We start from the raw sequence: 27,180 nt of genomic DNA on the forward strand, positions 1-27,180 counted from the left end.
CTCATGCAATTTGATAAACTCAGGTTAGATTATAAGGTAGACATTACGCTAAATTATGCTTCTTTCTCCTTTCGCACTCGCAGGTATCTCTATCCCCACCCACAGCAGTGTCCTCAGTGCACTAAGCCACCCCTTGTCCCAGAGACTGTCAGCCTCTCCAGCCCCCCCTGCTGGTCAAAAGCACAGACTGCAGCTCCCGACCGTGAAACCACAGGCGCTTCTGAAACTGGTCGGTCTGCTTTATTCCGGAGAGCTTGATGTGAGCGGTGCCGTGGAGCTGCGGGATGTCCTGGCCGCCGCCCACTCTTTAGGACTCCCGGATCTAGTGGAAGGGGAGAAATTTGAAGTTAAAAGCAGTCGGGAAGCTTTCAAGGAGCCAGAAAGCGGGAGAGTTGAAATAGAGAAAAGAGATATGCAAATTCAAGTTACCCCCAGAAGCTTGTATGTTTCTACCGGCACACAAACTGTCGCTGAAGACATTCATCGACCAATAGAAAGTTCACAGCCTCTGGGTATCACCGCAAAGTCCTCACTGCTTACAAGTCTGAGCGTTTCTAAAAAAAAACCTTCATCTTCAACAACATGTCCCGCTAATTCAAGTGAGCGCAGTGATGGAGAGTCCACCCACGAGCAGTCGTCTGATTGTACGACCAGCGCGTCATCGAGTTTGCTTTGTCAAAGCGGAAAAACGGCGTGGCGACTTTCACCAAGCGAGAGTCCGAGCTGCTCGAGGCTTCAAGAGGGAGGGGCAAACGTGTCCGGGACGAGCTCTGGACTCTCCAACGCCGGTCCGGTTATGGAGAAGGACGGGCAAAGAAGACTGTCCGAGGAAAGAGGAAGGACAAATCACGAAAACATGGAGAGGGGTTCTGCAGGAGAGGAAGGGCACGTTAGTGAAAGTGTCAAACACCTGGAGAAGATACAAGAGATGATGGAGACGACACAAATTTCTATCAAGGTAATGCTTTCAGTTCAGTTTTTTCTCAAATGCAAATAGCTCAAGTGCATCTTAAAGGATCTGTGTCATGCTATTTTAGCCATTCCAAAGTAAAGTATAGGCATTTATATGATATATTGTTGTACCGCTACCACTATGAAGCACCTGTTGTGATAAATATAAAAGTAAAAAAAGTATTTATAAAAGTATTTTCTGGAGGTATTTTTCCAACCTGGAAGACTAAACCATAGACTGTAAAAAATAATGGACGTCTTATGCTCACTCCTCCCCGTTTACCATAATGACCACGGCCGTGGGGGAATTCATGGCAGATTTACAGACTCCCCCTCCCCTGCTCTGACGAAGCATGTTCCTAAAAAGGACATACAGGCGGGATTTTCACCGTAGACTCGGCCCTTGCGTGACGTGTAGCTCGCGCTGCTCCAATGCTAACAGTCCGAGCCTCATTAAGTACGAGATTTTAAAAATTCTTTTTATGAAAACCAGCCTGGTTTCATATATTGTTATTAACCCAGCGTTATCTCAGGAGGAATATCGAGCCTAGTCTAGTGTTGAAAAAATTGAAACCAGGCGTTAAAGTTGTTTTTAAGGTGTCTAAACTCCAATGCTTTTCAATGGGGGCCTAGTGGCGATATGGAGGTACTACAGCAATGGCGGAGCTATGGCGGCCCCCAGTGTCGTGGTCATAAAGCAGAGCAGCCAGCGCCCATTGGACTAAACGCTTGGATTCAGTTAACTCCGCCCCCTCTCTCTACTCATACATCTTTACTGTAGTAGAAATATAAATACCACAGCAAAAAGTGAACTTACCTAACAATGCAGTTATAAGGAGTTGACATCTGCAACACAGCTTCGTAAATGGCTAACACACACAAGCTAACACGTGTTTTCATTGACTCACCGCTCTGCTCCATCGCTGTTTACATTATGGGACTCACGTTGGTTATAAAAGTGAATCCACTTTGATTCTGGGGAAGATTCACCAAACATCCATCAGAGACAGTCACAGAAAAGCTGTATTTTGGCTGATAGTCGCCGAATCCCGGAGAGAAATTCCAACTTCTTGCGAGTGGCCCCTTTTTTTAGGTTGAATGAAGTTCTGTCCTCTCATAGCTAAACGTGCTTTTCTCCGTGACATAATTGTTAGGTAAGAAAAAAGAACAGGTGTCCATAGTAGGTTAGAAAGAGCTCCTTCTTCGCGGCCTTCGGAGCAAACATGACATCAGACGCCGCAGGGGCAGTGCAGACGCGTCAGACTCTTCTTTTTTTCATTTTTGTTTTTCAGAAACAGACAGAAATAATGTAAAAGCTGTTGTACAAATTAAAATCAGGCCGTCAGCATAGAATTAAGACATCACATTACAGACGTCGAGCAGTTCCGTTCCGCTCAGACGACACAACGGAACAAGTCAGTCGTTCACCAGGAGAGGGCGGAGCAGCTGCTCAGAGGCCAGGATTCAGGAGGATTGCTGAGAACTGAACAAACAAAACAACATGGTTAAAAGCTCCAAAAAGTTGATTTTGCATGATATAGCCCCTTTAGCTTGATTTCTTGGTTTTGTCTATGCAATGTTCCCCTCTTGGGTTAAATAGTGTTAAAGGCTGCAGGCTCCAACACATGTTCTGACACTTTCCTGAATGTCTCTCCCCACTCTTCATCGCATTACGCACTGAACTGCCTTGTCTAACAAAACCTTGTCTTATTTCCTGAAACTCCCACATTCTCTCTGTTTAATTGTTGATTTGTTGGTGTGATCTGCACAGGTGAAGTTAAGGAGGAGGCAGACCAAAGAGGGCACGTGGGAAGTGGTGAACAACATGCAAGACACTGATGCTCTTTCGGGTGTTTCTGCTCTGATACCGGTATCAGTATAGCTTTAAAGTATTTTAATGTGGCAAATAGTTCTGCAAGATCAATATAACAAAAGCCCTTTGTTTTGTTTTTTTAATACAAATTTCAAAGGCTGCAATTATTAGAGAAAGTACAAAAATACATGATCATTTTCTAAATAATCCGCTGCAATCTCGACACACAAGGGGTAGTATAAAAAAAAACTTCTTAAGGGTTACTTTGAAATAATTTGACTCAAGTACAGGTAAAATGTAGTGACTCAAATAAGTACTGGTAAGTTTAAAAAAGTAAGTGAAATCTTATTTGAGGTCTATGTGTATTGAGTAGCTGTTCTATCCCCCAATTCTGATCAGTTGTGACATAAATTATAACAAACAAAACTTGTAATAATGCGAAAAGCCTAATATTTACAAAGAAAATACCTTCAAAAAGATGAACCTCACCCGCCTTAACCAAGTGCATGTTCTCCAATTTGGCTTTACCTGAATCTAAAAGCTACTGGACTAGAGCTTACAGCCTATAGGGCAGTGTAACGCCGCATTTGAAAGCTAAGACCAACATAACTCGCATTGAAGCCACGTTGTCGTCTCTTTTTTCACGTCCTTTTTCATCTACCGTAATTTCCGGCCTATAAACCGCTACTTTTTTTCCACGCTTTGAACCCTGCAGCCAATATATAGCCGCCGACAGGCACCGGAGGCATCTCTCACAGTAAACGCAAACGGAGAAATGCGTACGCAGTCTGAGCTGCAGATGTGGCCACAACGGGGACCGGTCACACGTCACATCCCTGCACTTCCACATTGAGGTCTGCAACAAAGGCCTTTTTTACACGTTTATCACCGCCGTCCCTTCTGCCCGCAACTGCACCTTTCTCCGGGATGAGGTGTCTCTTCCTCCTCATCCACACTATGAAGACCTGTGGCTTATCTTCGAGTGCAGCCTTGTACACATACCACATTTAGCTGCCGTGGCTTATTGTAAGGTGCGCTTGTTTATTTACGGTAATTTTTGTCACTTTTTTGTAGATTTTTGTCACTTTTTTTGCTCTTTTGTGGGTTTTTCGTCACATTTTTGTCACACTTTCATTGGTTCATTTTGGCGCTTTTTTGTTGCATTTTCATCCTCTTATTTTCTTGTTTTTGGCACTATTTTCAAAAATCTCTTAGATTTGGGTAAAGCCAAACTGGAGTAAATGTGCTTCCTTCAGATGGGGGTTAAAGGAATTGGCCACCATTTTTACATACTGAGATATGTTCTTACCTTAGCTTTGACGAGTTCTATAGGACCTGTCTGGTCTTCACCCGTGCCTTCAATCACGTAAACACAGCGCAGACGGCGTTAGCATTTAGCCTCTCCCTCTCTCCTCTATAGCTCCAAAACAGGTCAAGATAGAAGCTACCAAGCTCTTCCACGTTTTCCCTATTTAAATATGGTTGCGTGAAGTGTTACACTACAAAGTGTAATACACTAAGCGGATAAAAGGGGGAACTATATTGTAAGGCGTAGTAATACCGGGAGTAGTTTGGCATCCGCACAGAAAAGTGAAGATTGCTGCGCGGATTTCGAACTACTCCTGGTATGAGCTATAGTGGAGAGCAGGAGAGGCTAAATGCTAACGCCGTCTGCGCTGTGTTTACGTGATAGAAAGCACGGGTGAAGACCAGACAGGTCCTAAAGAACTCGTCAAAGCTAAGGTAAGAACATATCGCAGTATGTAAAAACGGTGGCCTATTCCTTTTTCCTTTATTTGAGGTCGACTTGACTTATCTCTTTAAAATGCACTCAAGTTAGAGTAAAGATACTTCATTATAATATTACTCAAGTAGAAGTAAAAAAGCACTGAATGATTTAACTACTCTGTGTACAGTTTCTTCAAAATGTTATGTGTTCTTGAGTAAATGTAAAGGAGAATACTACTACCTGCCTCTGAATACATGACATTTTTACTTTAGCTCAACTGCTTGAAATAAACTAAAAAAAACAATTACAGATATTTCCAGAATCAACCATCTCTTGTAGATAAAAATGTGGCTGATGTGGTGTTATATTGTACTCTTGTTCTTTAGGATCATTTCAAGAGGCCACAGGAAGACCCTGCAGCTGTCCAGCCCGCTCCACCCTCTGCTGTCGTCCATCAGACCTCAGGTTCTCAATCCGTCACCAGCTCTTCTGAAACATTCCCCCACACCAGCGATGATTCCTCTGAGTCCATCCCAAATGGGGACCCTGCACCCGTCCCACCGCAGGCGCCTCGTCCTGTAGAGGAGACGGACGAGCAGATCGAGAAGCTCCTTGAGGACATTATGATTGGGTTTAACATACTGCCAAATATCGAGAAGGGCAATAGCAAGTCCCAAGACCAAGATCTGAGGCAAAATGGAGGGTCGTGCGAGGTCCAAAAGAATAAAGCCCCGTACTGCGCGTGTTATGAAGATTATGGGCCGCAAATTAAAGGTACATGTACTTCACAAACTAAATAATGTTACATAACTTCTCTGTGTATTACAACATTAAAAAAAAAGCACATATTGCAGCAACTGATTCATTTATTTCCAAGCTTGACAAAGTAGTAGTGCAAGTACATATTTGTGTGTATAGTATTTCCAGACACAGATAATTTAAGTATTACCATTTTCTTTCAAATATTCCTTAAACACAGCTCAGATTGGAGTGAGAAGAACCTCATAACCCCCACCCCATTTCGTTAGGTAGTTTATAAAAGTTAATTTAAGTTTATACATTCTGTAAGAAATCCCTAAAAGATATTTGATATCTTTCTACATTTGAATACTAAATATTTACTCCCTTTAGTGCTGCATATATATTATGGAAGATGACAGTCCCGTCTAGACCAACGCCCAAAGTCCTCCTCTCATGGAGGGGCAGTAGCTCAGTGCCACAGCATTCACCCAACAAAAGAATTCCTGTACACATTTTCCTTGGCACAAGGGAGTCTGTATCTCTGCCCTGATAAATGCCCTGATACAGGACAATACATTAGCATGCACTGTCCTGACCAACGTAAAGAAATGATGATCATAATTATTCCTCTTTTTTGTTGCAGCTTCACGTGGGCCTGGTTGCACAGTTTACCCCACTCTAAAGCCACGCGGAGCTAACAGTGCCTTAATATCAACACTGGAGAACTCTTCAGGATCAGATGGCCCTCAAAACTCGCAAAGTCCACAAACATCCTCCTGCCTCTCAGGAAACCACGACACGAATCGCCAAGAAGATCCAGCCGTCCTGGAGCTGTTACCCCTCACCACTGAAAATGAAGTCAACTTGTTTTCTATGGGTGACCTGCAGTTTCTCCCATGTCTTTCTCCATTGGATGCTAACAATAACGCAACAAGTGAAAATAAATCCCCGACTCAGTCATCTGTGCCTGAGAGACCCTGGCTTACGGGCAGCTCTTGTTCATTAGAGTTTCCTCTCAATTCTACTCCCTCACCTAATAGTCAACCAGAATTAAAAACAGAGAGGAAGTTGCAAAAGGCAAAGCGGACGTGCCCAAACCTTAGATTAAACCAGACTAGTCGAGATTTGAGCCCAGATACACCAATTAACTTAAGTCACTGTTTGGTCAGTTTGTCGAGTAATAATGTGCTGGCCAAGGAAAGGAAGCAGCTCCGAAGCGCCATACCAAGCAATGCAAGTGAAACAAACCAACGGGCGACTACAACAAGAACTCTAAGATCACAGCGCAGATTCATTAGCGATGCTTTGACAAGAACTCCAATCAGGACAAGAAGACGATCTCAACAAAGTCAAAGCACACCGATAACGTCAACCCCTAATATAGATGTGGGCAAAAATGACGTAAAAAGAAGACGTGGGAGACCAAGAAAGAGAGTCGTGAACGTGGAGGAAAGTGCGAAACAAACTGAAAGCTCAAGTGCGGAGAAGACAGAGGAAACACAAGACAAAACGAGAAAGAGGTCATTAAAAAGAGAAGAAGGTCCATCAGAGCAGGCTACGCCCACAGATGATTCATTTGATGCTAGACGGGATGATGATAATAACGATGACACACCTCCAGCAGAGAAGAGGCCGCGCAGGGTCAGTCTAAAAGAGTTTCAAGAACTTATCAAACGACAGCATTTGAAAACGCAGCGTAGAAAGGACACATATGAGAAAGAAGGGAGTGAAAATTCTGAAAATGGCCAAAGGGAAGATGTTGATATGTCTGATCCAATCCAGGAAGCAGCTAACAGTCTGTCGGATGAGGTTGACAGCGATGAACAAAATAGCACTGCACGATTTTTGAACCAGTCGACAAATCCTCAAAGGACACCACCTCAAGCAGACAACAAAGGCACAAGCTTTGAAAAGAATATTTCATCTGAGGTCAGTGACGAGTCAGAGTTTTGCATCGGCGTGATCGCTGAACAGGTGACCAAGCTCTCAGAGGAAGAGGAAATGGAAGGAGGACAAAAGACATCGCCAAAGCTGACTGATGATGGTGAGTAGAATTAGGGTTCTGGTCTTGCATTTTATGATTTAAAGGGGGGGTATTATGCAAAATCGACTTTTTCAAGCTTCACATCATGTTATGTCATTCCCTCATTAAAAACATGCCTGAAGTGTTGCCTTGGCAAATTCACGTATTTTTGAGTCATCTGTAAAAACTGATGGCAGCCATTTTAGGGACAGCTTTGCCTGAGTCCTCCTAGGAACGCCCCCACCTCCTGGAGACGCCTCCGAGGTTTCATCACCAGCCGAGTAACCAACCGCTGCTCCTCAGCCAAACCCCCTCCCCACTGATGCCACAGACAGCGTGTGGAGGGGGCGTGTCGGAAAGGGTCAGAGGTTCTTAAAGAGACAGAGGCCTATTTCAGGACATTCACTACAGCCATTTTGAGAGAGCAATTTTATACAAGGCAGTTATTTTAATTTACTGCAGTTACAGACTAACAGAAGGTTTCGTCATCATTGTAGTGTGATATAGACTGGTGCTATGTGATTGAAAAAAGCATAATACCCCCTCTTTAAAGGGATATTTCAAGATTTTTGACATAGGGCCTCATTTCCTAGTTATCCAGAGTGTTGCTGATTTCTGGAGATATTTATTTTTTTAATTAATGCAGTTCTTATATTTGAAGAGTTACGTAGTGCTAGGCTAGTGCAAGGCTAGCGCATTTCTACGGTATCAGCTAACCTGCATTAAAAACAGTCTGACGCACTCCACAGTGCACCTGAGGCAAATCACTTATAACACCAGACTAACCATATAAATGTCTGTGTCGATAGAAGAATTTTGGGAATATAACTGACCTGCAACACTCTGGATAACTAGGAAATGAGGCCCTATGTCAAAAATCCTGAAATATCCCTTTAATACATAATAGGGCTGCACAATATATCGCAAAAAATATCATATCGCGATATTAGTTGATGCAATATCCGTATCACACAAAGTCACAATACATCAGTAAAACCTTCATCTGACTGAGATTGTTGAATTTTTTGGCAAATTCAATTCAGGCCCAAAAAAAATGCATTGAACTTATGAATGTGTAAAAGTTCAGTTTTAGTTAAACATTTACTAACTTAGTTCAATTTTAGTTATGTTTTGTCCTGATGTAGGCTTTCTTTAAAGCAGTACTAAGTAACTTGTTATAACTTGATATATTTTTTTCATGGTCCCTCTGGGGGTAATACAAGTGTTAATGGAATGATTGCAAGTATTGTTCAGCCCCAATACATAGACAACCCTGTTCTCATAATAATTTGGTATTGAAAAATATCAAAGGCAATGGACGATTAAACTCCCTTCACTTACTGAATCAAAGTTGTTGAATTTAAACTAGATTAGGCACATTTATACTAGATTGTCCCATTTATCAACAGTTGTCAAGCTTCTAGTTTCTGTCCCAAACCAAGACTAACCAGGAACCTTGAAACTTTTCAATGACAAACTGCTGGATCTATGCAATAAAGGTTTGTTGTGCATTATTAGTATCCTTTTTATTGTACATTGTCATATATTTTCTTACAGGAGACACAGACAGTGCCAGTGAAAAGGAGGTCACTATTGATGACGAAGATCCATTCCCACTCACTGCTAACACTCCTCTAGAAAACACGTTTGCCGACTCAACCCCGGACCTTCCTGAGTCCAAGAACGGCGATGACGGGGACACAGGAGAACCTCGACCCACGGACGAGAGTGCGGCGTGCCCACAGGAGGACGAAGAGGAGGTGGACGTGCTGCTCCATTCATCTCCGGACCGAGCGTCTGTTACAACCGAGGGTCATAAATCTCTGGAAGTCTCACACGATGAAGAGGAGGGAGAGGACAGTAACGAGGTTGATGTGACGGGTAGCGAGACGGACGCATAGAGCCCAGAAGATGTGGCAGTTCTTATGTTCACAAGGCTGATTTTTGTTCCTATTAAGCAACCGGAGAAGTGCAGTCAATCCCAAGCTTGAATACTTGCCAAATTTAACCATGTGTGCAACTACTTACTGGCAATATGTTTTGTTTTGTTTTGTTTTGAAGTAGGCATGTCTCCTTTTATATGTTTAATAAGAACATGCTAAGGATTATATTCTCGCCCTTTTCAGTATTTTTTATTTTTATTAGTATGATTATTATTGTTATTTACATTAGCGACATGTGGATTATTTGAGAGAATAAGGTTTTTGCACTTACATTATTGATAAAAAAAAATATTGAAAGGATTATTTTTGTAAAAAGTTCAATATTGGTTTAATTAAATTGTGTTTATCTTTGTTGGAGAGTGAGTTTATTTTTTATGTTGAAATCAACTTTTTTTATGTGGTCTTGCTATTTAAGTGGTGATGTCACAGCTGCACTTCCGGGTGCGAGAAATTACAAAAAACTCTTAAATACCACAATCAAAAATTCTGAAACTCAACGGAGAGATGCTAAGCCTATTTATTTCTCAGACTCATTAGCCAAAAATGCCGCACCTACTGCTAAAAAAGTAATATTTACTAAAGTCGCTACTTCCGGGGTTATCGTAGCTGCTGCGCCGTTAGCGTTTATCTCCGCTAACCCGGATGTACCGTTTTTTGGGGGGGTAAATATTACTTTTATAGCAGCAGGTACAGCATTTTTGGCTAATGGGCCTGATAAATAAGTATGTTAAGTAACTCTCTGTTGAGTGTCAGAAATATTGATTGTGGTATTAGTTTTTTTGTAGTCTCTCGACACTATGCAATTAGCTATTTCGCTTCTTAATTTTAATATCGTCTTTTCCCCACATTTATCGTCTTGAAAAATAAAGCCAGACATATGTTTTTTTTCAATCAAAGCAGATGCAAAATAGTTAAGTGGTTTGTAGATGACTTTCTGAATGAATTGAATTAATTTGTTTATAGTGCAATGTGAGTGTTTTTTTTTTTATATTAACCTCTTACCACTCACCTTAATCGAGTAGTTTCTCCAGTTCGGCTGTACCCAAATCTAAAAGCGACTCGACTGGAGCTAAGCCAGTGTAATATCTCATTTGAAAGCTAAGACCTACAAAACCTAAACTGATCTTTTTCCTTGTGTTGCTGCTGTGTTGTCACTGTTTTCACCTTTTTCATCTAATTTTTACCACAATTTTTATGTTTTTGTAACTTTTTTACTGCACTTTCATTGCTTTTTTTTTTTTCCACATTCTTGTTGCACCTTCATTGCTACTTTTGTTGATTTTTTGTGGCTTTATTTATTTAGTTTTCCATTTTTTTATTTTTATTTTGTTGCTTTTTTGGGGTCACTTTTGACACACTGGCGATAATGTGCCCGGTTCAGGCGGGGGTTAAGAGGTTAACTTTGCTACGACACAAAAACACTTGAACACAGTTAATGCACTTGTAACTTCCACTTCACAACTGTAAAAGATCATCTTTCCCAGAGCACGTGAATGCAGCGTTAGAGAAGTACCAGTAGAGGGCGCAATGTTTTTTTTTCATGTTCCTTTTGAATGGATCTCTACTGCAAACCGGAAGTGAGGGAGGAAGCCGTACACACGTGTGGTTTGCCCAGGTTTTGAAGGTTATAGCAGCCAGTGGGTTTTGGTGTTTCTGTCCGCGGTGTGAGGGTCGAAGCGGGGCGAGTTTGTTTCAGGGGTCGGTGTGAGAGCAGCGGACAGACGCAGACATGGATCCGATGAAGGCGCAGCAGCTCGCGGCGGAGCTGGAGGTGGAGATGATGGCTGACATGTACAACCGGTAAACCAACATTTAAGCTAACGCTGAGCTGCGTCTTACATGTTAGATTTGATTGTTCACGTGTTGTCTCTGAGGAGCAGGTTTGCATTGGTGTTTGTCGATTCCTAAAGGCACGGGGCACGTTATACTAATCGGTAACTGTTTTGTAACAGTCATTGGTAACAGTTATCTGCGGATCATACACGTGATTTTCCTTGCTGCAACTAATGACAGCCACTTAACTTGAATAAATGATAGTTGCAGTCCAGTACAATTCAATAAACCTTGAATGTTTGCGAAACCAAGTCTTTTTTTATTTGGTTTCCTAAACAAAATAATGTCATGTCCATTGGGAATGTGTGATTTTGATGGTGAACCAAAGACAAATTTCCACCAAGGTGAACAGTAAAGTTAACTCTAATCTAATTTAGCAATGTCTGGCCTACTGTCATATGCCATTAACGTGATGCCCTTTACCAGAGCCAGGCCAAGATCGAGATAGAGTCAGGCCTTAGTTAGTCTAAAGGGGATCTAATATATCAGATATGGGTGCTTTGAAATATGAAAACTGTATTGCAAAAATAAAGCATATCTGTAATATGTCTATTAGAGTTCGGGAAATTCCACAGTTACCATGGAGATCGGCCATCTTTGCCGTATGCTGTTAGCATACATTCCCTGACTAACATTAGAAAAAAAGCCATGGAACAACTCCATTAGCTGCTGAGTTACTGCTGGTAAATGCATGTCTAAGTGTTTTAATGTGAACAATAACTCCAGTATTTAACTTTTAGAATCTCTATTAGTTTACAATTGCTGCTAATCCCATAATGCTTATTCCTGAACTCTAAAAGTCTAAAATTGCAGATGTCCCAGAGTAGACATGGCAAGTTTATACAATTACAAGAAAGCAGATAAAATCAATTACACATCAACATTTATTTATTTATTGGTTTATTTGGTTAGGACGGTGCATGTTAATTAACATACACTGGTCTCATGCATGTAAACACGCCACACCGGATTGTAGCCATGGGCTAATTTCCAACCGTTGTCCCCTATGCGCACTCTCAAACTCACGCTCATTCTTCCTGGCCTATTGTACATGTTTTTAGTGGTAGGGGAAACCAGAGTACCCGAGGAAACCTACGCAGACACGGGTGAACCCACACAAAGGCCCCGTCCAGGTGGGATCTGACCCCGGGACCTTTTAGCTGTGAAGCACGAGCACCGACCGCTGCACCACCATGCTGCTCCACCCACATAAAAATGTGTTCATTACAGAAACAGGCAAGAGTGCAGATAAAATACTTTTCAGCCCGGATTTGAACATTGTCAGTGGCCTGTCTCACATCCGCATGACGACTGTTCCAGGTGAAGCTCAAGTAGGCCTTTACCACCAGTGACCACACTTTGAGAACCACAAGGAATAGAGAAAATTTGGCTGTGAGGTGCAGCATAGAAATGAGAAGTCGGGGCTGCTGTCTGGGTGTTTTTGTCCGGTCCATGAACCTAAGGCGGGCTATATCCAGGGCTATATGCGGTCACAGGGCTGACACGCCGTCCCTGCACACAGACAGCTGATATTCACGGTCTCTCTCAGCCTTTCCAATCAATTTTTCCCTGTTTCAAGCATATCACCAAGGCATCAACCACCCAAAAAGAAATCCAAATGTAAAGCATAAGAAGACAAATGAGCAATGTACATGATGAGCTGGAGGAGTATCTAAAAGCCTCTAACTTACTGTATCTTCTCTCCTTTTAGAATGACCAACGCCTGCCATCGGAAGTGTGTCCCCCCTCATTACAAAGAGGCGGAGCTCACGAAAGGAGAGTCCGTCTGTCTAGACCGATGTGTGGCCAAATACTTGGACCTTCACGAAAGACTGGGGCGCAAACTGACTGAACTGTCCGTGCAGGATGAAGAGGTGATGAGGAAGGCCGCGGTTGGAAGCGGATAGACAAGAAATAATAATGCAAACCTGCCTACTTTAAACTAAAATAAGAATACAAGGGGAACGACTGGGGATTTTGGTTACAAAGGTGTGATTCCTCAAGAAGAGATGTTTTTGTTTGATAAATTTCTTGGTCAAAACTGAAAGGAAAAAAACGGGAACTGTGCCCTCAACTGTAACCGAGGATGGGACTGAGCAGATGTGAAGCATGATCTGAAACGATAATCCTCAGCAAATAAGCAAAGAGAACTTCAGAAGATTATTGCCGTGGACTGAGGTTTGTTTGTCGCTGCCATGTTAAACACCTGATGATTTCTGCAGTAGTTGATGTTGAAGTGACTTTTTTGGCAGTCCTAGCAAGCCAAACAGGTTTACTCAATTTCACCTTTTCTTCCACTTCGTGAAGCGCCCTCGGACGACTCAGTGGCTCGGTATCTTGTTCAGGCCGTCGATGTTGATTTACAGTAGCAAAAGAAGGTGCGCTGAATTATTGCAAGTCTATAAACTAAGCACTTTGCATAGTTTTAAGCATATGAGAATCTCAATTTTACCATGCTATACTGTGATTTTCTGGTTTGCTTTCTGTCCATGAACGTTGCTCATGTTTAAACTACCGTATTTTTGTGCGGACCATGTTTTGACACCGATTATGTTTTGTATTCATTTATTTGTCTTTTCTTCTTAATCTTAATATTGAAAGAAACATGTTTTAATGTCCAGTGTCTGTAATAAACACTTATAACGATATGCGTGTTGTTTTGGACTGCTTAATTCCGCTTAAATCAGTTTTAAAGGGGCAGTCACCTTCTCAGCAAAGGCGGGGTCGTATTTCCCCGTATCGTGTACCTGTCCCTTTAAGGAAAAGATGAGGAAGCGTGCACTACACGGTCAACTTTCATTTCCCTCGTGAAGTTTTATTTAAGCTCATCTTTTACACATGAAAAGAGAAGTAGCAGCTGAGGACTGCGACCGCGTCAGTCCGGATGACTTATTAGAGCAACTCGTATAGGAAATTGTTAAAGCTGCAAACCTCATCGCACCTTAAACATGGTAAGTCAACTTAATTATGCCATAGCAAAATGAACAGCGTAATTAATGTGTTTAATGCCACATGTCTCTATTGTAGTAAACGTGCCTTACGTGCCGTAGAAGTCATTGAACGCACGTAATTTGACCCAGTTCATTGACAGACATGGGCTTTGGCAAACTGGGCTTTTCAACACCTGCGTAACAGTAATAAAGGGTTAACCTGTGTGAGGCATCTAAAGAGAAGTAGCCTTTACGTGGAAATGTGTGCAAAATCATTGCAATGAGGAACTGATTGTTATGTTTTCAAATGCTTTTGTAAAAACGCCTGAACTTGAAATCTTACCCTCTTATGCAACTTAACCTCTTAACCCCCACCCAAACCGAGCACAGTTTCTCTAGTTTGGCTTTGCGCAAATCTGAAAGCTTCCTGCAAGTGCAACAAAAGCGATGGAAAAAGCGACAAAAATGTGTGAGCGAAACGCAACATGGAAGCCACAAAAGAGAAACAGAAAAGTGACACAAATGCAACAGAAAAGCAATGGGAAAATGTCAAAATGTTGATGAGAAAATGTAATTCAATTTTAGTCGAGATTTAGTCAAAACAATATCTTCGATTTTAGTCTAAGTTTAGTCGACTAAAATTGCAAGTAAATTTAGTCGACTAAATTTAAGACAAATTTAGTCGACTTTGCATTTGTAACATTCATTCTAATCATGTTTAATGAAGCTCTTCTGTTTCATGGAGCTGCTCCACATGAACAAAGCTCAGAGCTGATCCTTTGGCAGAGAATTTACATGATATGAGGCTCTTTCAGACGGTCAATCAGTGTTAATTTCGTGACTAAAATAAATTTTAGTCAAAGTGATATTTTTGACGTCTAAAATTGGACTAAAACTAAATTAAAAGTTTCTCATGAGACTAAAACTATGACTAAAATGTCCAGATATTTTAGTCGACTAAAATAAAACTAAATAAAAATGAAAAGGAGAGCCTAAAATTATCCAAACTTCTATTGACCGCCTGAAAGAGCCTCAGATCATGTAAAGTCACTGCCAAAGGATCAGCTCTGATCTTTGTTCATGTGGAGCAGCTCCATGAAGCAGAGGAACAAGATTAAATAAGATTATAATGAATATTATCAATGCAATTTTAATCGACTAAAACTAAATTTTTAAAAAAAAATTAAAATACATTTTAGTCAAAAGATTAAAACTAAAATAAAATATGTTGTCAAAATTAACACTGCGGTTAATAGAAGTTTGCATGATTTTAGTCTCTCCTTTTCATTTTTATTTAGTCTTATTTTAGTCGACGAAAATATCTGGACATTTCAGTCATAGTTTTAGTCTCATGAAAAACATTTTATTTATTTTTATTTTTTTTATTTATGGTTTATTTGGTAGGGACAGTGCAAGTTAATGAACAAGCCACACCGGATTGTAGCCTTAGGCTAATTTTCATCCGTCGTCCCCCATGTGCACTCTCAAACACACTCTCATACATCCTGGCCTATTGTACATGTTTTTAGTGGTAGGGGAAACCGGAGTTTTTGGCATCCGCACAGTAAAGTGAAGATTACTGCGCGGATTTCGAACTACTCCTGGTATTATTACGCCTTACAATATAGTTTCCCCTTTTATCCGCTTAGAAAATCCACATTGTTTAATTTTGTGTAATTATACTTTGTAGTGTAACACTTCACATAACCATATTTAAATAGGGAAAACGTGGAAGAGCTTGGTAGCTTCTATCTTGACCAGTTTTGGAGCTATAGTGGAGAGAGGGAGAGGCTAAATGCTAACGCCGTCTGCGCTGTGTTTACGTGACTGAAGGCACGGAGGAAGACCAGACAGGTCCTATAGAACTCGTCAAAGCTAAGGTAAGAACATATCTCAGTATGTAAAAACGGTGGCCCATTCCTTTAACACTGGTCTGAGCTTTCAAATGAGGCGTCACTGACCTATAGGCTTTAACCTTTTAGATTTGGGTAAAGCTGCACTGGTGAGAATGCACTTGGTTAAGTCGGGGGTTAAGAGGTTCACAATAAACAATGACTAAATTAGCTTTCAAGCACCAAAAGCACTTATTTCACATTACTGGACTGATCACTTATATTCTCCTGGTTAGTCTCGATCCACGCCAGGTCCAAATGACTGTCGGGCAACTTCTTCCACAAGGCTGTTGAAGCTGAACTCTCCCCTTGCCGCCGTCTATGTTGTTTTATTGCTCTTTATCTTGCACTAATCTGCGCACGTGGTAGATTTGCAATAAAGTCAATGAACTGAGTCAAGCATTGCTATTACTGTATATTAAGATTGTAAACAGCAAAAGTGACGACATGTTATTTAGAATTTAAATGTTTGATTTTGTAGTAATTACTTTGTGTGGTGTAAATCATGCGCCGCCTCTTTTGGCCACTAGATGGAGGCAACAGATGGGGAAGAGTTGATCGGAGGGGCTGACGAAAAACCTGCGCCCCCCAACGGCGAAATCAATGAAATACTGGACATCGGGGAGGAGGAGGAGGACATGCAAGAAAAAGTATGTCCATTTAGGAAATCAGGAGTAACTTTTAATTAACCTTTAAGAACTCATCTGCCTTTCAGAGACGATAACCAGCCGTGTCCGTGCATTGTGTAAAAACATCGAATGTGTCATGCAGTTGTGTAAGTGTGGCTCTTCTTTTGTGAGATGGAGGAGTTTCTGGGCCCACAGCCCGAGCACAAAGAGGAGGAGGAGGAGAGGAAGTACTACAGAAGGAAGAGGCTGGGAGTGATCAAGAGCGTCATATCAGCCAGTGTCGCAGCGATGATCGTCTACAGCGTGTACATGGGTGGGTCTTCGTCACAACGTTATGCAAGTGTATTAAGTCTGAAACAGTTCATTGAGGTGAGCAATTGTTGAAATAATCACCATTTAATTGAATGATGAGGTTGAGAGGCTCGATGAACACCAGCACAAAGCAAGAGAGATGCATGTCCTTTTTTTTTTTTCTTGAAAAATCTTAAAAATATGCTTTCTTAAAAGGTCTTCGGGCAGCATAGTTATAGCAGAAAAGGTCATGTTGATATCACAATATAATCACAAATAATAGATGGATAAATTTAAGTAGATTGTGCGAATGAGTGGAAAATAAGCGTTTAAATTTTTTTCTTTAGTTCAACTGCAGTGCCAAACTATGACTTAAAGCAACACTAAGTAACTTGTTTACCTTAATAAATCCTTTCTGTAGTCCCTGTGGGGGCAATACAAGTGTTAATGGGATGATTGGAGAGTCTTTCATCTCCCCCTGGTATCTCTGGCCAGAAAACCACTATTGCAACTTGACTGCCACCGGACCGGAGCCACCCATACACACTAATAGAATCACGAAGAAGAAGCTGGCAGACTAACGGGCAAAGCTAACTGCGGATTAGCGCCACTTAAACAGCATTTACAGCCAAGTTTGAGTGAAAACATGATCACCATTGTGTAACTGGATGTACAATATCCCTCTCTCCTTTGTCTTTTCTGTCAGCGTAGTATTTACTCTCAAGGACAATTAATGAGTAAAAAAATCGCAACCTGCTACGACACCTGCAGTGGCGCTTATGGCCTCTAGGGGCAAGAGTTACTTAGTTCGGCTTTAATTACTTCATAGCTACATTCAGTGGATTCAGTAAATATCACTTGTTTTATTAACCCCTTAACCCCCAGTCGCTTTACCCAAATCTAAAAGCTTACTGCCTGTAGGCCAGAGTAACGCCTCATTTGAAAGCTAAGACCTACAAAACTGATTGTAACTTTTTTGTCACCGCGTTTATGTCACATTTTGTCATGTTTTTATATTTTTTTCATCGTTTTTTGTTGCTTGTTTTTAACCACTTTTTTTTACATACATTTTTTGTGTGTTTTCGTCACGTTTTTGTCACTTTTTTATTGCGTTTTCATTAGGGCTGAAAGATATAATCGTTATCGTATCGATATCGAGATATGAACATTCAAAACATTAAAATCGAATAAAGCAACATATAAACAACATAGATTTTCATCAATAAAACTGCACTCTTCATTTTTATGTTTATATTTTTCTGACAAATGCTTGGTTTCCACCAAACCCAAAGTAATATCGTATCATATCGATATCGAGCATGAATATCGAGATATGAAATTTTGTCCTATCGTTCAGCCCAATAGTTTTCATCCTAATTTTCGCTGCTATTTTGACGTTTATTTCGAAACCTCTTCGCCTTAACTGAGCGCATTGTCCCCAGCTCGACTTTACCCAAACCTAAAAGACTAATTGTAACGTTTTTGTTGCCGCAGTTTTGTCACATTTTTGAAGCGTTTTTGTCTCTTTTATGTGGCTCCATAACAATGCTTTTTTTGTCTTTTTTTGTCACACTTTTTTGTCACTTTTTAATTTTGGTGTTGTTGCATGTCCGGCAGGTTTTTGTCACTCTTTTGTCACTTTTTATGTGGCTCTTTACAATGCTTTTTTGGCATGTTTTTTTTATTTTATTACTTTTTATTGTATTTTCATCCTCGTTTTCGACACTATTTTGACGCTTTAAAGCCAAACTGGGGGAAATGTGCTCGGTCCAGGTGGGAATTAAGAGATGAAGATCACGTGTACAAAAAAAAAATCACAAACCCTGTAGAGTAACTGGTTTTTCGAGTCATGCGGTACATCCTGTACACATATTTGCTCACAAGACTATAGCATGGAAGTTATGTGGCTTCTGTTTTTCTGTTCTGTGTATTGTCTGACAGTAGAGGAAAGAAGATATTTCTCTCAAGTAACTGCATTTACATTAAATAAAGGGAATTATATTGGATATTGCAATTTTGCTTTATGCTTTTGAAGATTTTGCCATACTTTACATAATGTATATTTCATTTCTGAGTTTAGGTTGATGATAGATATACAGATGGCATTGCTTCATAGAAGGGGGCGTGTTTTTTATGTCGGATACAGATTTTCAAAATGTCTTTAGTTTAGTGCATGTGTAGGTTTAGTTTTCCCGGTATGTTTTTCTTTGTGGCGAATTTAGTTCAGGGTTTCTGTTTCATAGAACTGTGCTAAAATAGTTTGCGATTCGTTATTCAAACTCATCACTCATCTTTTATCACAGGCCTGCTACAGATGCAGCTGATTCTCCATTACGATGCGACGTATCGCGAGGTCAAGTACAGTAACCTTGGGCTGGAGGACATCGACCGCAAGATGATGATGGGCATCAACGTCACCCCCATCATTGGCCTCCTTTACACCCCTCTGCTCATCAGGTACACGGGGGGCTACATAACCGCCCTTTACGTCACGGGAGAATAGAAATAGAAAACATGAGGGATGTTTCCAGATAATTTACAGTACTAGATTAAGGTAAGGAGAGATCACCATAGTAATAGTAATTTATCTGGTCATTTAATTCCTTTAAACATTAAACAAACATTTCCATCATTGCCTGTACAACACTACCAAAAGGGTTTAGACCAGGGGTGTCAAACTCATTTGGGTCATGGGCTGAAATTCAGCTCCCACGGCGGGTCGCGGGCCGAATATAATGTAAACAGGAAAATACTATTGAGAACATTTTTCCAATAAATGAATTATAATAATGAGCTATGATTTGGTCAAAGCTCCAGCTTGACTGTGGCCTAATCAATAACGACACTTGTATTGCACTTTACACAAGTTTCTCAAGTGCTAATATTCATTGACTCCACACTCGGTGGTGGTAAGCTGTTATTGTAGCCACAGCCGCCCTGGGGCAGACTGTCCATTTACCTCGTGGCTATCATGTGTTGTTCATATCCCAATCTCCTATTATGTCAGTTCCTTCTGCTGGACACGTGTGAAAATCGTTCCTTTTTTTTTATTGAAACTGCCCCCTAGTGGCTGGAATTGTTCTGGTTATTCTTTAAAAATTCATAACTCCGCACAGGAATGGGCTAGAGACTTACTTTTTTTCCACATACTTTGGAATTTATGCTCTACAGGCCAGAGGCTGGATTAAATGGGCTGTATGGTTGACACCCCTAGTTTAGACTGAAGTCAACACTTATTATGCCTAACCCTGTTTACAAACTCCCACGAGACAAAAACACAAACAAGAGAAAAAAGAAGAGAAATACGTTAAATTTCAACATCCCAATTGGTTTTATTTTATTTTTTAAACTAAATCATGTTATCATTTAATTCAAATAATCCGTTAAGGATCTAGTAAGGTCTTTTCAGTAGTTGCTGACTTCATTCATCCTGAGCTTATATGATTTATTCATCTTGTTGAAAGCTTTGACTGTTGGAATGTTTTTATTGATCTTTCAGGTCGTTCCACATCTACTTTTTAAAATCTCTACTAGCTTTAACTTTTTTATATAAGCCGGTTCCTCGAAGGTTATACTGACTTTTCCAATGTTCAAAGAACTCCTGGTTGTGAGGAGTGTGTATTACTCTGAAATAAGTTAGGTGTGAGTCCTGTTCCCGAGCGATTACCATAGTTCACCATAATGGAGAGTGAAACGTTTGTTTTGATTTTTACATGATTAAATGAACAACCTGTATGAACAATATATTACTGTAATATATTACTTTGCAATTACTGTGCAAAGTCAAGTCCCACCCATAATTGTATTATATCATCATCCTTCTTTAAACTTGTGGTCTTTATCTGGGCTGGCGGCTGAGCTGAACCTGGGTTCGCTGATGAAGCCTTTTGGACGAGACGCGAAACTTTCAAGACTTCACCTGCAGAGTACAGACAATGACTCAAGAACCTTCACTGAAGATACATCATAAAACACTCTTTTGTAGCCTTTTTATAACTTCTTTAGTCTTCTTTTTAATAAGTTATTCACTTTTTATTTTACAATACCCCTGATACAATGTACATGGAAAATGTAGATGTAATGTGCTTTGTAACAATGTGTAATAACTTGTCCCTATGTGTTACATAAATGATAAGATAATGTGTAAGACCCTAACTCTAACTCTAAGGGGGTTACACATTATGTACCTCCAAAGTACTAATACACATTATTTCATTGTGTATATACATAAGTGCAAGTTATTACAGATTGTTACAAAGCAAATTACATTGTACTAAATGTATTTGGTACAAGGTATCAAGGTACTTTAAAATAGAGTCTAACCTTTTTTTTTTTTTTCTTCTTTTCACTTTTGCTCTTTTAAAACTTTATGATAAAAAGAAGCCTCTTTTGAGCCTTGGAACTACTGAGATCCAAATCAAGCCTTCCCTCTGTAGTGGAGCAACATAGCACAATGCTTAAAAAATGTTACAGCTAAAGAGCCTAATAAATCTCACATTTGCATTCTCTCATATAACAAGAAAGTAATTGAAAATAGGTAAATAAGGTGGATTTAGATAAGAATTTTATTCATTGCAGGTTTTTGGGCACCAAGTGGATGATGTTTTTGGCGTCCGGGATCTACGCGCTCTTCGTCTCCACAAATTACTGGGAGCGTTACTACACGCTGGTCCCGTCAGCTGTGGCCATCGGAGCGGCCATTGTCCCACTGTGGGCATCTTTGGGACATTACATGACCAGGTAAGACAAAAGAAAGAAAAAAAGGAAAAAGATTGAATAGGTTTTAAATAATGCTGAATTTGACGTCAAAGCAGAGATGTAGGTTAGCCGTCACCACGGGGTCCACACACCTCTATACTTTACCTTCAGACGGAAATTACTTCTTGTCACCATTGTCCAAATGTCACCTTTACATTTATGGGCAATATAATCTCATGTAGTTTAATTGAAGTTTTAGGAGTACTCAAAAGTACACAAAGTATTTTTACCCAATCAAAATCAGACATTTGGTGATGCATTTAAGGAACTGAAAGTAGAAACACGCTGCTGTTGCATATCATTAACAACTAAGAAGCCATTGAACTCATTGTTTTCTTCATTTGATCCTCCCAGAGTATATTATGAAATCAAGACATTTATAACGGAACAAAATAGACATTTAATCATCAAGTTTAAAGCATTATTATCTGTTTGCTGGTACATTGTTTGCATTACAGTAAAACTCCACTTTGCTTCCTAAAAGTCATAAAGCCTCCAAGAATTTGGATGTTAGGAATACGTTAAAGGGACTATACGGAGTTTAAACATGTTAAAACTATGGATTTTCATCCCCCTACATGTTCCAGCCATGTCCTAATGTGTAGAATGAGCTCAGACCTGTTCATAGTCAGGGACCCAAACTCTCAAAACTGGGTTTAACCTGACACCGTCTGATATATGCTTTATTTGTGTTTTTTCTGTTAACTTTGACCCTAAGGACCAATAATTGGAGGGTCTGCTCTGCTGGAAATATTGCGGAAAAAAATTGTGGCCATTTTAGTGCATGCACCCTGTATTTTTATCAGAAAAATGTGAAAAACGACTTTTTTCCCTCAAATCCTCAGTGGGTTGAGTAGGCTGTCAATAAATGCATTCCAGATACACAGAACACATGTGCTGAGAACATCCACTGAAAAAATCGCTCTAAAAACACATTTCTACACATTTTTGCATCAATTTAATACAAAAAAATGTGTTGTTTTCACACTTTTTTCCAATATTTGTATCTTTACTTCATTGGCAATCAACTATTCCAGCCAGTTATGGCATCAGTCAATATGCCATTATTTTAAACAGACTGTAGACACATTCCACAGAAAAAATGATCAAAATCCAACCAACATTATTGGATCTGTGATGATTTAAAGACCAATAAGTGACCGACAGACTCAGAACCTCGGAACTGTCAAAAGTCACTTTTGACACTGGTCCATATTTTGATTTAGGCCATTTCCAGCCCATTAGATAATGATTTACACCAATGTATTTGGTATCATTGGAAAGAAGACATTGTCATGTTTCATTTGAGCCCAAAGGTGCTACTCTGTAACAATTACCGTGGTAACCATAGCTCCTCAGACTCAAATGTGAGGACATTTTTTCACAATTTTCACAAAAAAATGTTTTACTACGTTTAACGCTGTTTCTTCCAAGAACATCACAGACACAAATCTCTGATACTGGGCAACTCTCTAGACTCTGAGGGTTCAGGAAATGTATAACATGTCAGAACTTTCTCAGCTTAAGGCCTCACTGTGAGCCATGAAGTAAAAGAATGTCCACCTCATATGAGCCTCTCCCATAGAAATAAGCCTATATCTGCCAGGTTGGAACAGCTGGTGAGACTTTCTGACCAGGACAGGCCCAACGTAACTTGAAATTACATTTATACAAATTATAATTATTCTGTATCATATAAGCTGTATCTTAAATTGTAAAAGAAAAAATATATATCCGTATTCTGTAGCCTTTAACAGTAACAGGTGAAACTCGGAAAATTAGAATATCGTTCGAAAGTTCATTTATTTCTGTAATTCAAGTTAAAATGTGAAACTAATAATCATAGCCATAATCATCCAAAGTATAATGAATAAAGGCCATACATGTCTCACTTTGCATGTAATGAGTCTATCATATATTAGTTTCACAGTTTACCGTGTGTTTCGCCCCATTAGGCGCACCTGATTATAAGGCGCGTTATCACTGATAATGTTTATTTTCATAAATAATGCGCACCGGAATACAAGGCACACTAATTAATGCTGGTTTACCTGTAAACCTGTAGGTGTGTAAACACAGCCAGAAGTTGATACAAAGAGCGCACCAGGACATAAGGCGCACTGTTAAAATTAAAGGCTTTCATGTGCGCCTTATAGTGCGAAAAATACAGTAAGTTGAATAGCAGAAATGAATGCACTTTTTAACGTTGTTCTAAAAGAAGCTACACTCCACAGGATATAAGTATAAGTAAGTGCTTTGTCAGTGTATAATTGTACACTGACATTGTGTTCAGGTGTTGGGTTAGCAGAGCCGGTGCTGGCCCTTCTGGGGCCCTAAGCAAAAATCCACATGGGGGCCCTACAGTAGCATCCCATGGTTATTCGGCAAAGGGTGGACCTATTTACGGCCAAAAACAGTTCCACTGTACAGTAAAGCAGGGCAGAAGTGGAAAATAATGACTGCAATTCAATCAATCACAATCACTAACCACTAAGCCATTGTCCAACTGGGATTTAGGACGACTATTGGTCTACAGGTCCTTCTAAAAAAATTAGCATATTGTGATAAAGTTCATTCTTTTCCATAATGTAATGATAAAAGTTAAACTTTCATATATTTTAGATTCATTGCACACCAACTGAAATATGTCAGGTCTTTTATTGTTTTAAAACTGATGATCTTGGCATACAGCTCATGAAAACCCAAAAATTCCTATCTCAAAAAATGAGCATAATTCATCCGACCAATAAAAGAAAAGTGTTTTTAATACGAAAAAAGTCAACCTTCAAATAATTATGTTCAGTTATGCACTCAATACTTGGTCGGGAATCCTTTTGCAGAAATGACTGCTTCAATGAGGCGTGGCATGGAGGTAATCAGCCTGTGGCACTGCTGAGGTGTTATGGAGGCCCATAAAGCTTTTCAGCAGATGGAAGCATGAAGTGCTCCAAAATCTCCTGATAGTTAGCTGCATTGATAAAACACAGTGGACCAACACCAGCAGCTGACATGGCACCCCAGACCATCACTGACTGTGGGTACTTGACACTGGACTTCAGGCATTTTGGCATTTCCTTCTCCCCAGTCTTCCTCCAGACTCTGGCACCTTGATTTCCGAATGACATGCAAAATTTGCTTTCATCCGAAAAAAGTAGCAGGCCTTATAGACTGTGCACATTCAGAGAACCAGAGTTACTGTAAGTTACTGTGCTCGTGAGAACCGTGTGGATTCAACTCCTCTTTGAGACAAAAAGGCCACAGACACGGCTTTACTCTCGTCTATCATCAAACTACTGTCCTGATTCTCCGCTAGACACAACAAGAAAAGAGTTTAAATGAGTGTGTGGCCGATGCCCCGAGTCTGAGCAGAGAAAACATGAGAGCTGCGCCCGGGACACGGGGACGGGATGCAGCCGCGGAGGAGCCGCGCATGAGGCGAAACGAGAACCGGGAGACAGACGGCCGAGCGGGACACGAGCGGAGAAGTACTCGCGTGTTGGAAGAGACAGGGGGAAGGCGGTCGGTCTCTCCTGATCATTCACTTGCAGACTGCTCCGTTTTGATGTTATATGTGGCGAAGTAGTCGGAGAGTGAGTGAGGCTGTCAGAACCTGTCCCCGTAACAACGCGTTGATTAATCAGTGAAACAACACGGTAGTTTGACTGAGATGCGGGGCCCTTGCAGCCGCGGGGGCCCTACGCACCTTGCGTAGTCTGTGTATAGGAAGAACCGGCTCTGTGGGTTAGCCCTGAGTCGCTGTGACTGAGCGTGCTGCCTGACCAGCATGTTTTTGGAGATCAGGAGTACCCAGAGGAAACCTGGCTGCCTGCTCTCAGTGCTGTTCTGAAAACAGTGCAGCGCCTCCTGGGTTTGTCCCTGTGTCAGAGCATGGTGTCCTGCACTGGTCAGCTCCTCTTCCTCCTGTATTAATATATTCAGGCCAGTGCTAACAAACTTGGTGCAACTCAGAAACATCCATAGTGACCTTCCTGGGGTCATTGTGTACTTTGGGTCTTTCTACATCATACTCTCATATCCAGACGACCCAGTCGAGGTGATCAAGTCCTGCCTTGTGTGGTTCAATTTTTCAGCCTCACTTGATCCACAACTTTTTACAATGTCTGAAATGTTCTTGATGGCATTTGTCTTTATATTAATAATATTTAATAATAATATTTTCAATGCTCTTTGGAGTCCAGTTTAGTATTTAATGTATTCATAGACTCCCAAATTTACCCTCTGCATTTAACTCATCCTTCAAGCTTCAGAGAAACCTGTCAGGAGCAGAGCCATCACGCTGCCTGTGGAGCTATAGATTTTGAGCCAGAAGCTAGGTTAGAAGTACTGAGGTGTTTTAGAGTACTGGAACTGGATTCTACTGGATTCTCGTCTGTGCAAAGCCCTTTGACCCAGGTTTGCACCCATCCATCCATTTTCTTACAATTTACCCACGGTCTGGTCATGGATGCAGCAGTCAAAGCAGAGATTCACAGATATCACTCTTCACGAACACTAACTCCAGCCCTTCTGAAGGAATCCCGAGGCATTCCCTGGCCACAGAGAGGTATAGTCCATCCAATGTGTCCCCAAGCCACCTCATCTGGCTGCTCCTGACATGAAGGAGCAGTGGTTCTATTCCAAGCTCCTCCCAAGTAACTGCCTTACCCCAAGCCATCTTGTGAAGGTAACTAATTTCGTCCGCTTCACACTCGGCTGCAAACCAGAGCAGCTGAAGGTCCAACAGAACAACAACATCTGCAAACAGCAGAGATGAGACCCTGAGGTTCCCAAACCAGCAACCCTCCGGTCCCTAGAAACTCTGGTCATAAAAGTTACTTTTTATTTAATCATTCATAAAGCACATTTCTTGTGGTAAGTACAGATTCAATGTGCCAGCGAATAAAATAAATAAATTACACAACATTAAAGGGCCTATATCATGCAAAATCGACTTTGTTGTGCTATTTCCTAATCAAAAACACCCCCAGAGTGTTTTTTGGCTTCATTCTCACAGTTCTCAGCAATCCTCCTGAATCCTGCTCTGAGCAGCTCCGCCCTCTGCTGGAAAACCCGATTTTAATTTGTAAAAAAAAGTTAATTAATTTTAAAAAAAGAAAGAAGAGGAAGTGCCTGACACGTCCGCGCTGCCCCTGCGGAGAAAACAAACGCACCCCCTGAGCGTCTGAACAGACGTCATGCTTGCACTGAAGGATGTGAAAAAGGAGCTCTTTCTAACCTACTCTGGACTCGCCTGTTCTTTTTTCTTACCTAACGATAATGTCAGGCAGATGTCAACTCCTTATAACTGTATTATGAAGTAACTTCACTTATTGCTGTGATATTTAGATTTATTTTACTGCTAATGTTGCATGAGCGCAGAGAGGGGGCGGAGTTAATTGAGTCCAAGTGTCTTGTCTTCCGGGTTGGAAATATAACCCCAGAAAATACTTATATTTCTCACAAATAGAGATACAATATATCATCTAAATGTTTATAGTTTACTTTGGAATGAGTAAAATAGCATGATGCAGGTCCTTTATAACCAAAACTGAAATACATGAATATATTTTTTTTTTAAAAGTGTGACAATTTTAACATGTACAAAGAACTTATAACAACTTCAGAAAAGCGAAGAGAAATGGTTTAA

General features: G+C 40.6%; 2 protein-coding genes across 2 annotated transcripts in view; both read left to right on the plus strand.

The window, feature by feature from the left end:
- The first annotated feature begins 10,777 nt into the window (after positions 1–10,777).
- timm10 (translocase of inner mitochondrial membrane 10 homolog (yeast)) lies at positions 10,778–13,147 on the plus strand. The gene is made up of 2 exons (XM_079553768.1): positions 10,778–11,000; positions 12,745–13,147. The coding sequence occupies exons 1-2, from the start codon at positions 10,930–10,932 to the stop codon at positions 12,938–12,940; spliced, it is 267 nt and encodes an 88-aa protein (XP_079409894.1). The 5' UTR covers positions 10,778–10,929; the 3' UTR covers positions 12,941–13,147.
- Positions 13,148–13,846: 699 nt separating this feature from the next.
- The window catches only part of unc93b1 (unc-93 homolog B1, TLR signaling regulator), a 33,635-nt gene continuing 20,301 nt past the window's right edge, over positions 13,847–27,180 (plus strand). Inside the window, exons 1-5 of the mRNA XM_079553380.1 lie at positions 13,847–13,984; positions 16,386–16,505; positions 16,656–16,797; positions 19,079–19,232; positions 21,354–21,515. Of these exons, the coding sequence (XP_079409506.1) occupies positions 13,982–13,984; positions 16,386–16,505; positions 16,656–16,797; positions 19,079–19,232; positions 21,354–21,515 (581 nt within the window). The 5' untranslated portion in view covers positions 13,847–13,981. The remainder of the gene's footprint in view (positions 13,985–16,385; positions 16,506–16,655; positions 16,798–19,078; positions 19,233–21,353; positions 21,516–27,180) is intronic.

Source organism: Gobius niger, assembly GCF_951799975.1.
Source record: "Gobius niger genome assembly, chromosome: 3".
NCBI lineage: Eukaryota > Metazoa > Chordata > Actinopteri > Gobiiformes > Gobiidae > Gobius > Gobius niger.

Excerpts from the sequence above, each read along its gene's own strand:
- timm10 (XM_079553768.1), top strand. The coding sequence starts at position 10,930 with ATGGATCCGATGAAGGCGCAGCAGCTCGCGGCGGAGCTGGAGGTGGAG. Across the intron at positions 11,001-12,744 it reads ATGGCTGACATGTACAACCG|AATGACCAACGCCTGCCATC; the intron begins GTAAACCAACAT and ends CTCTCCTTTTAG.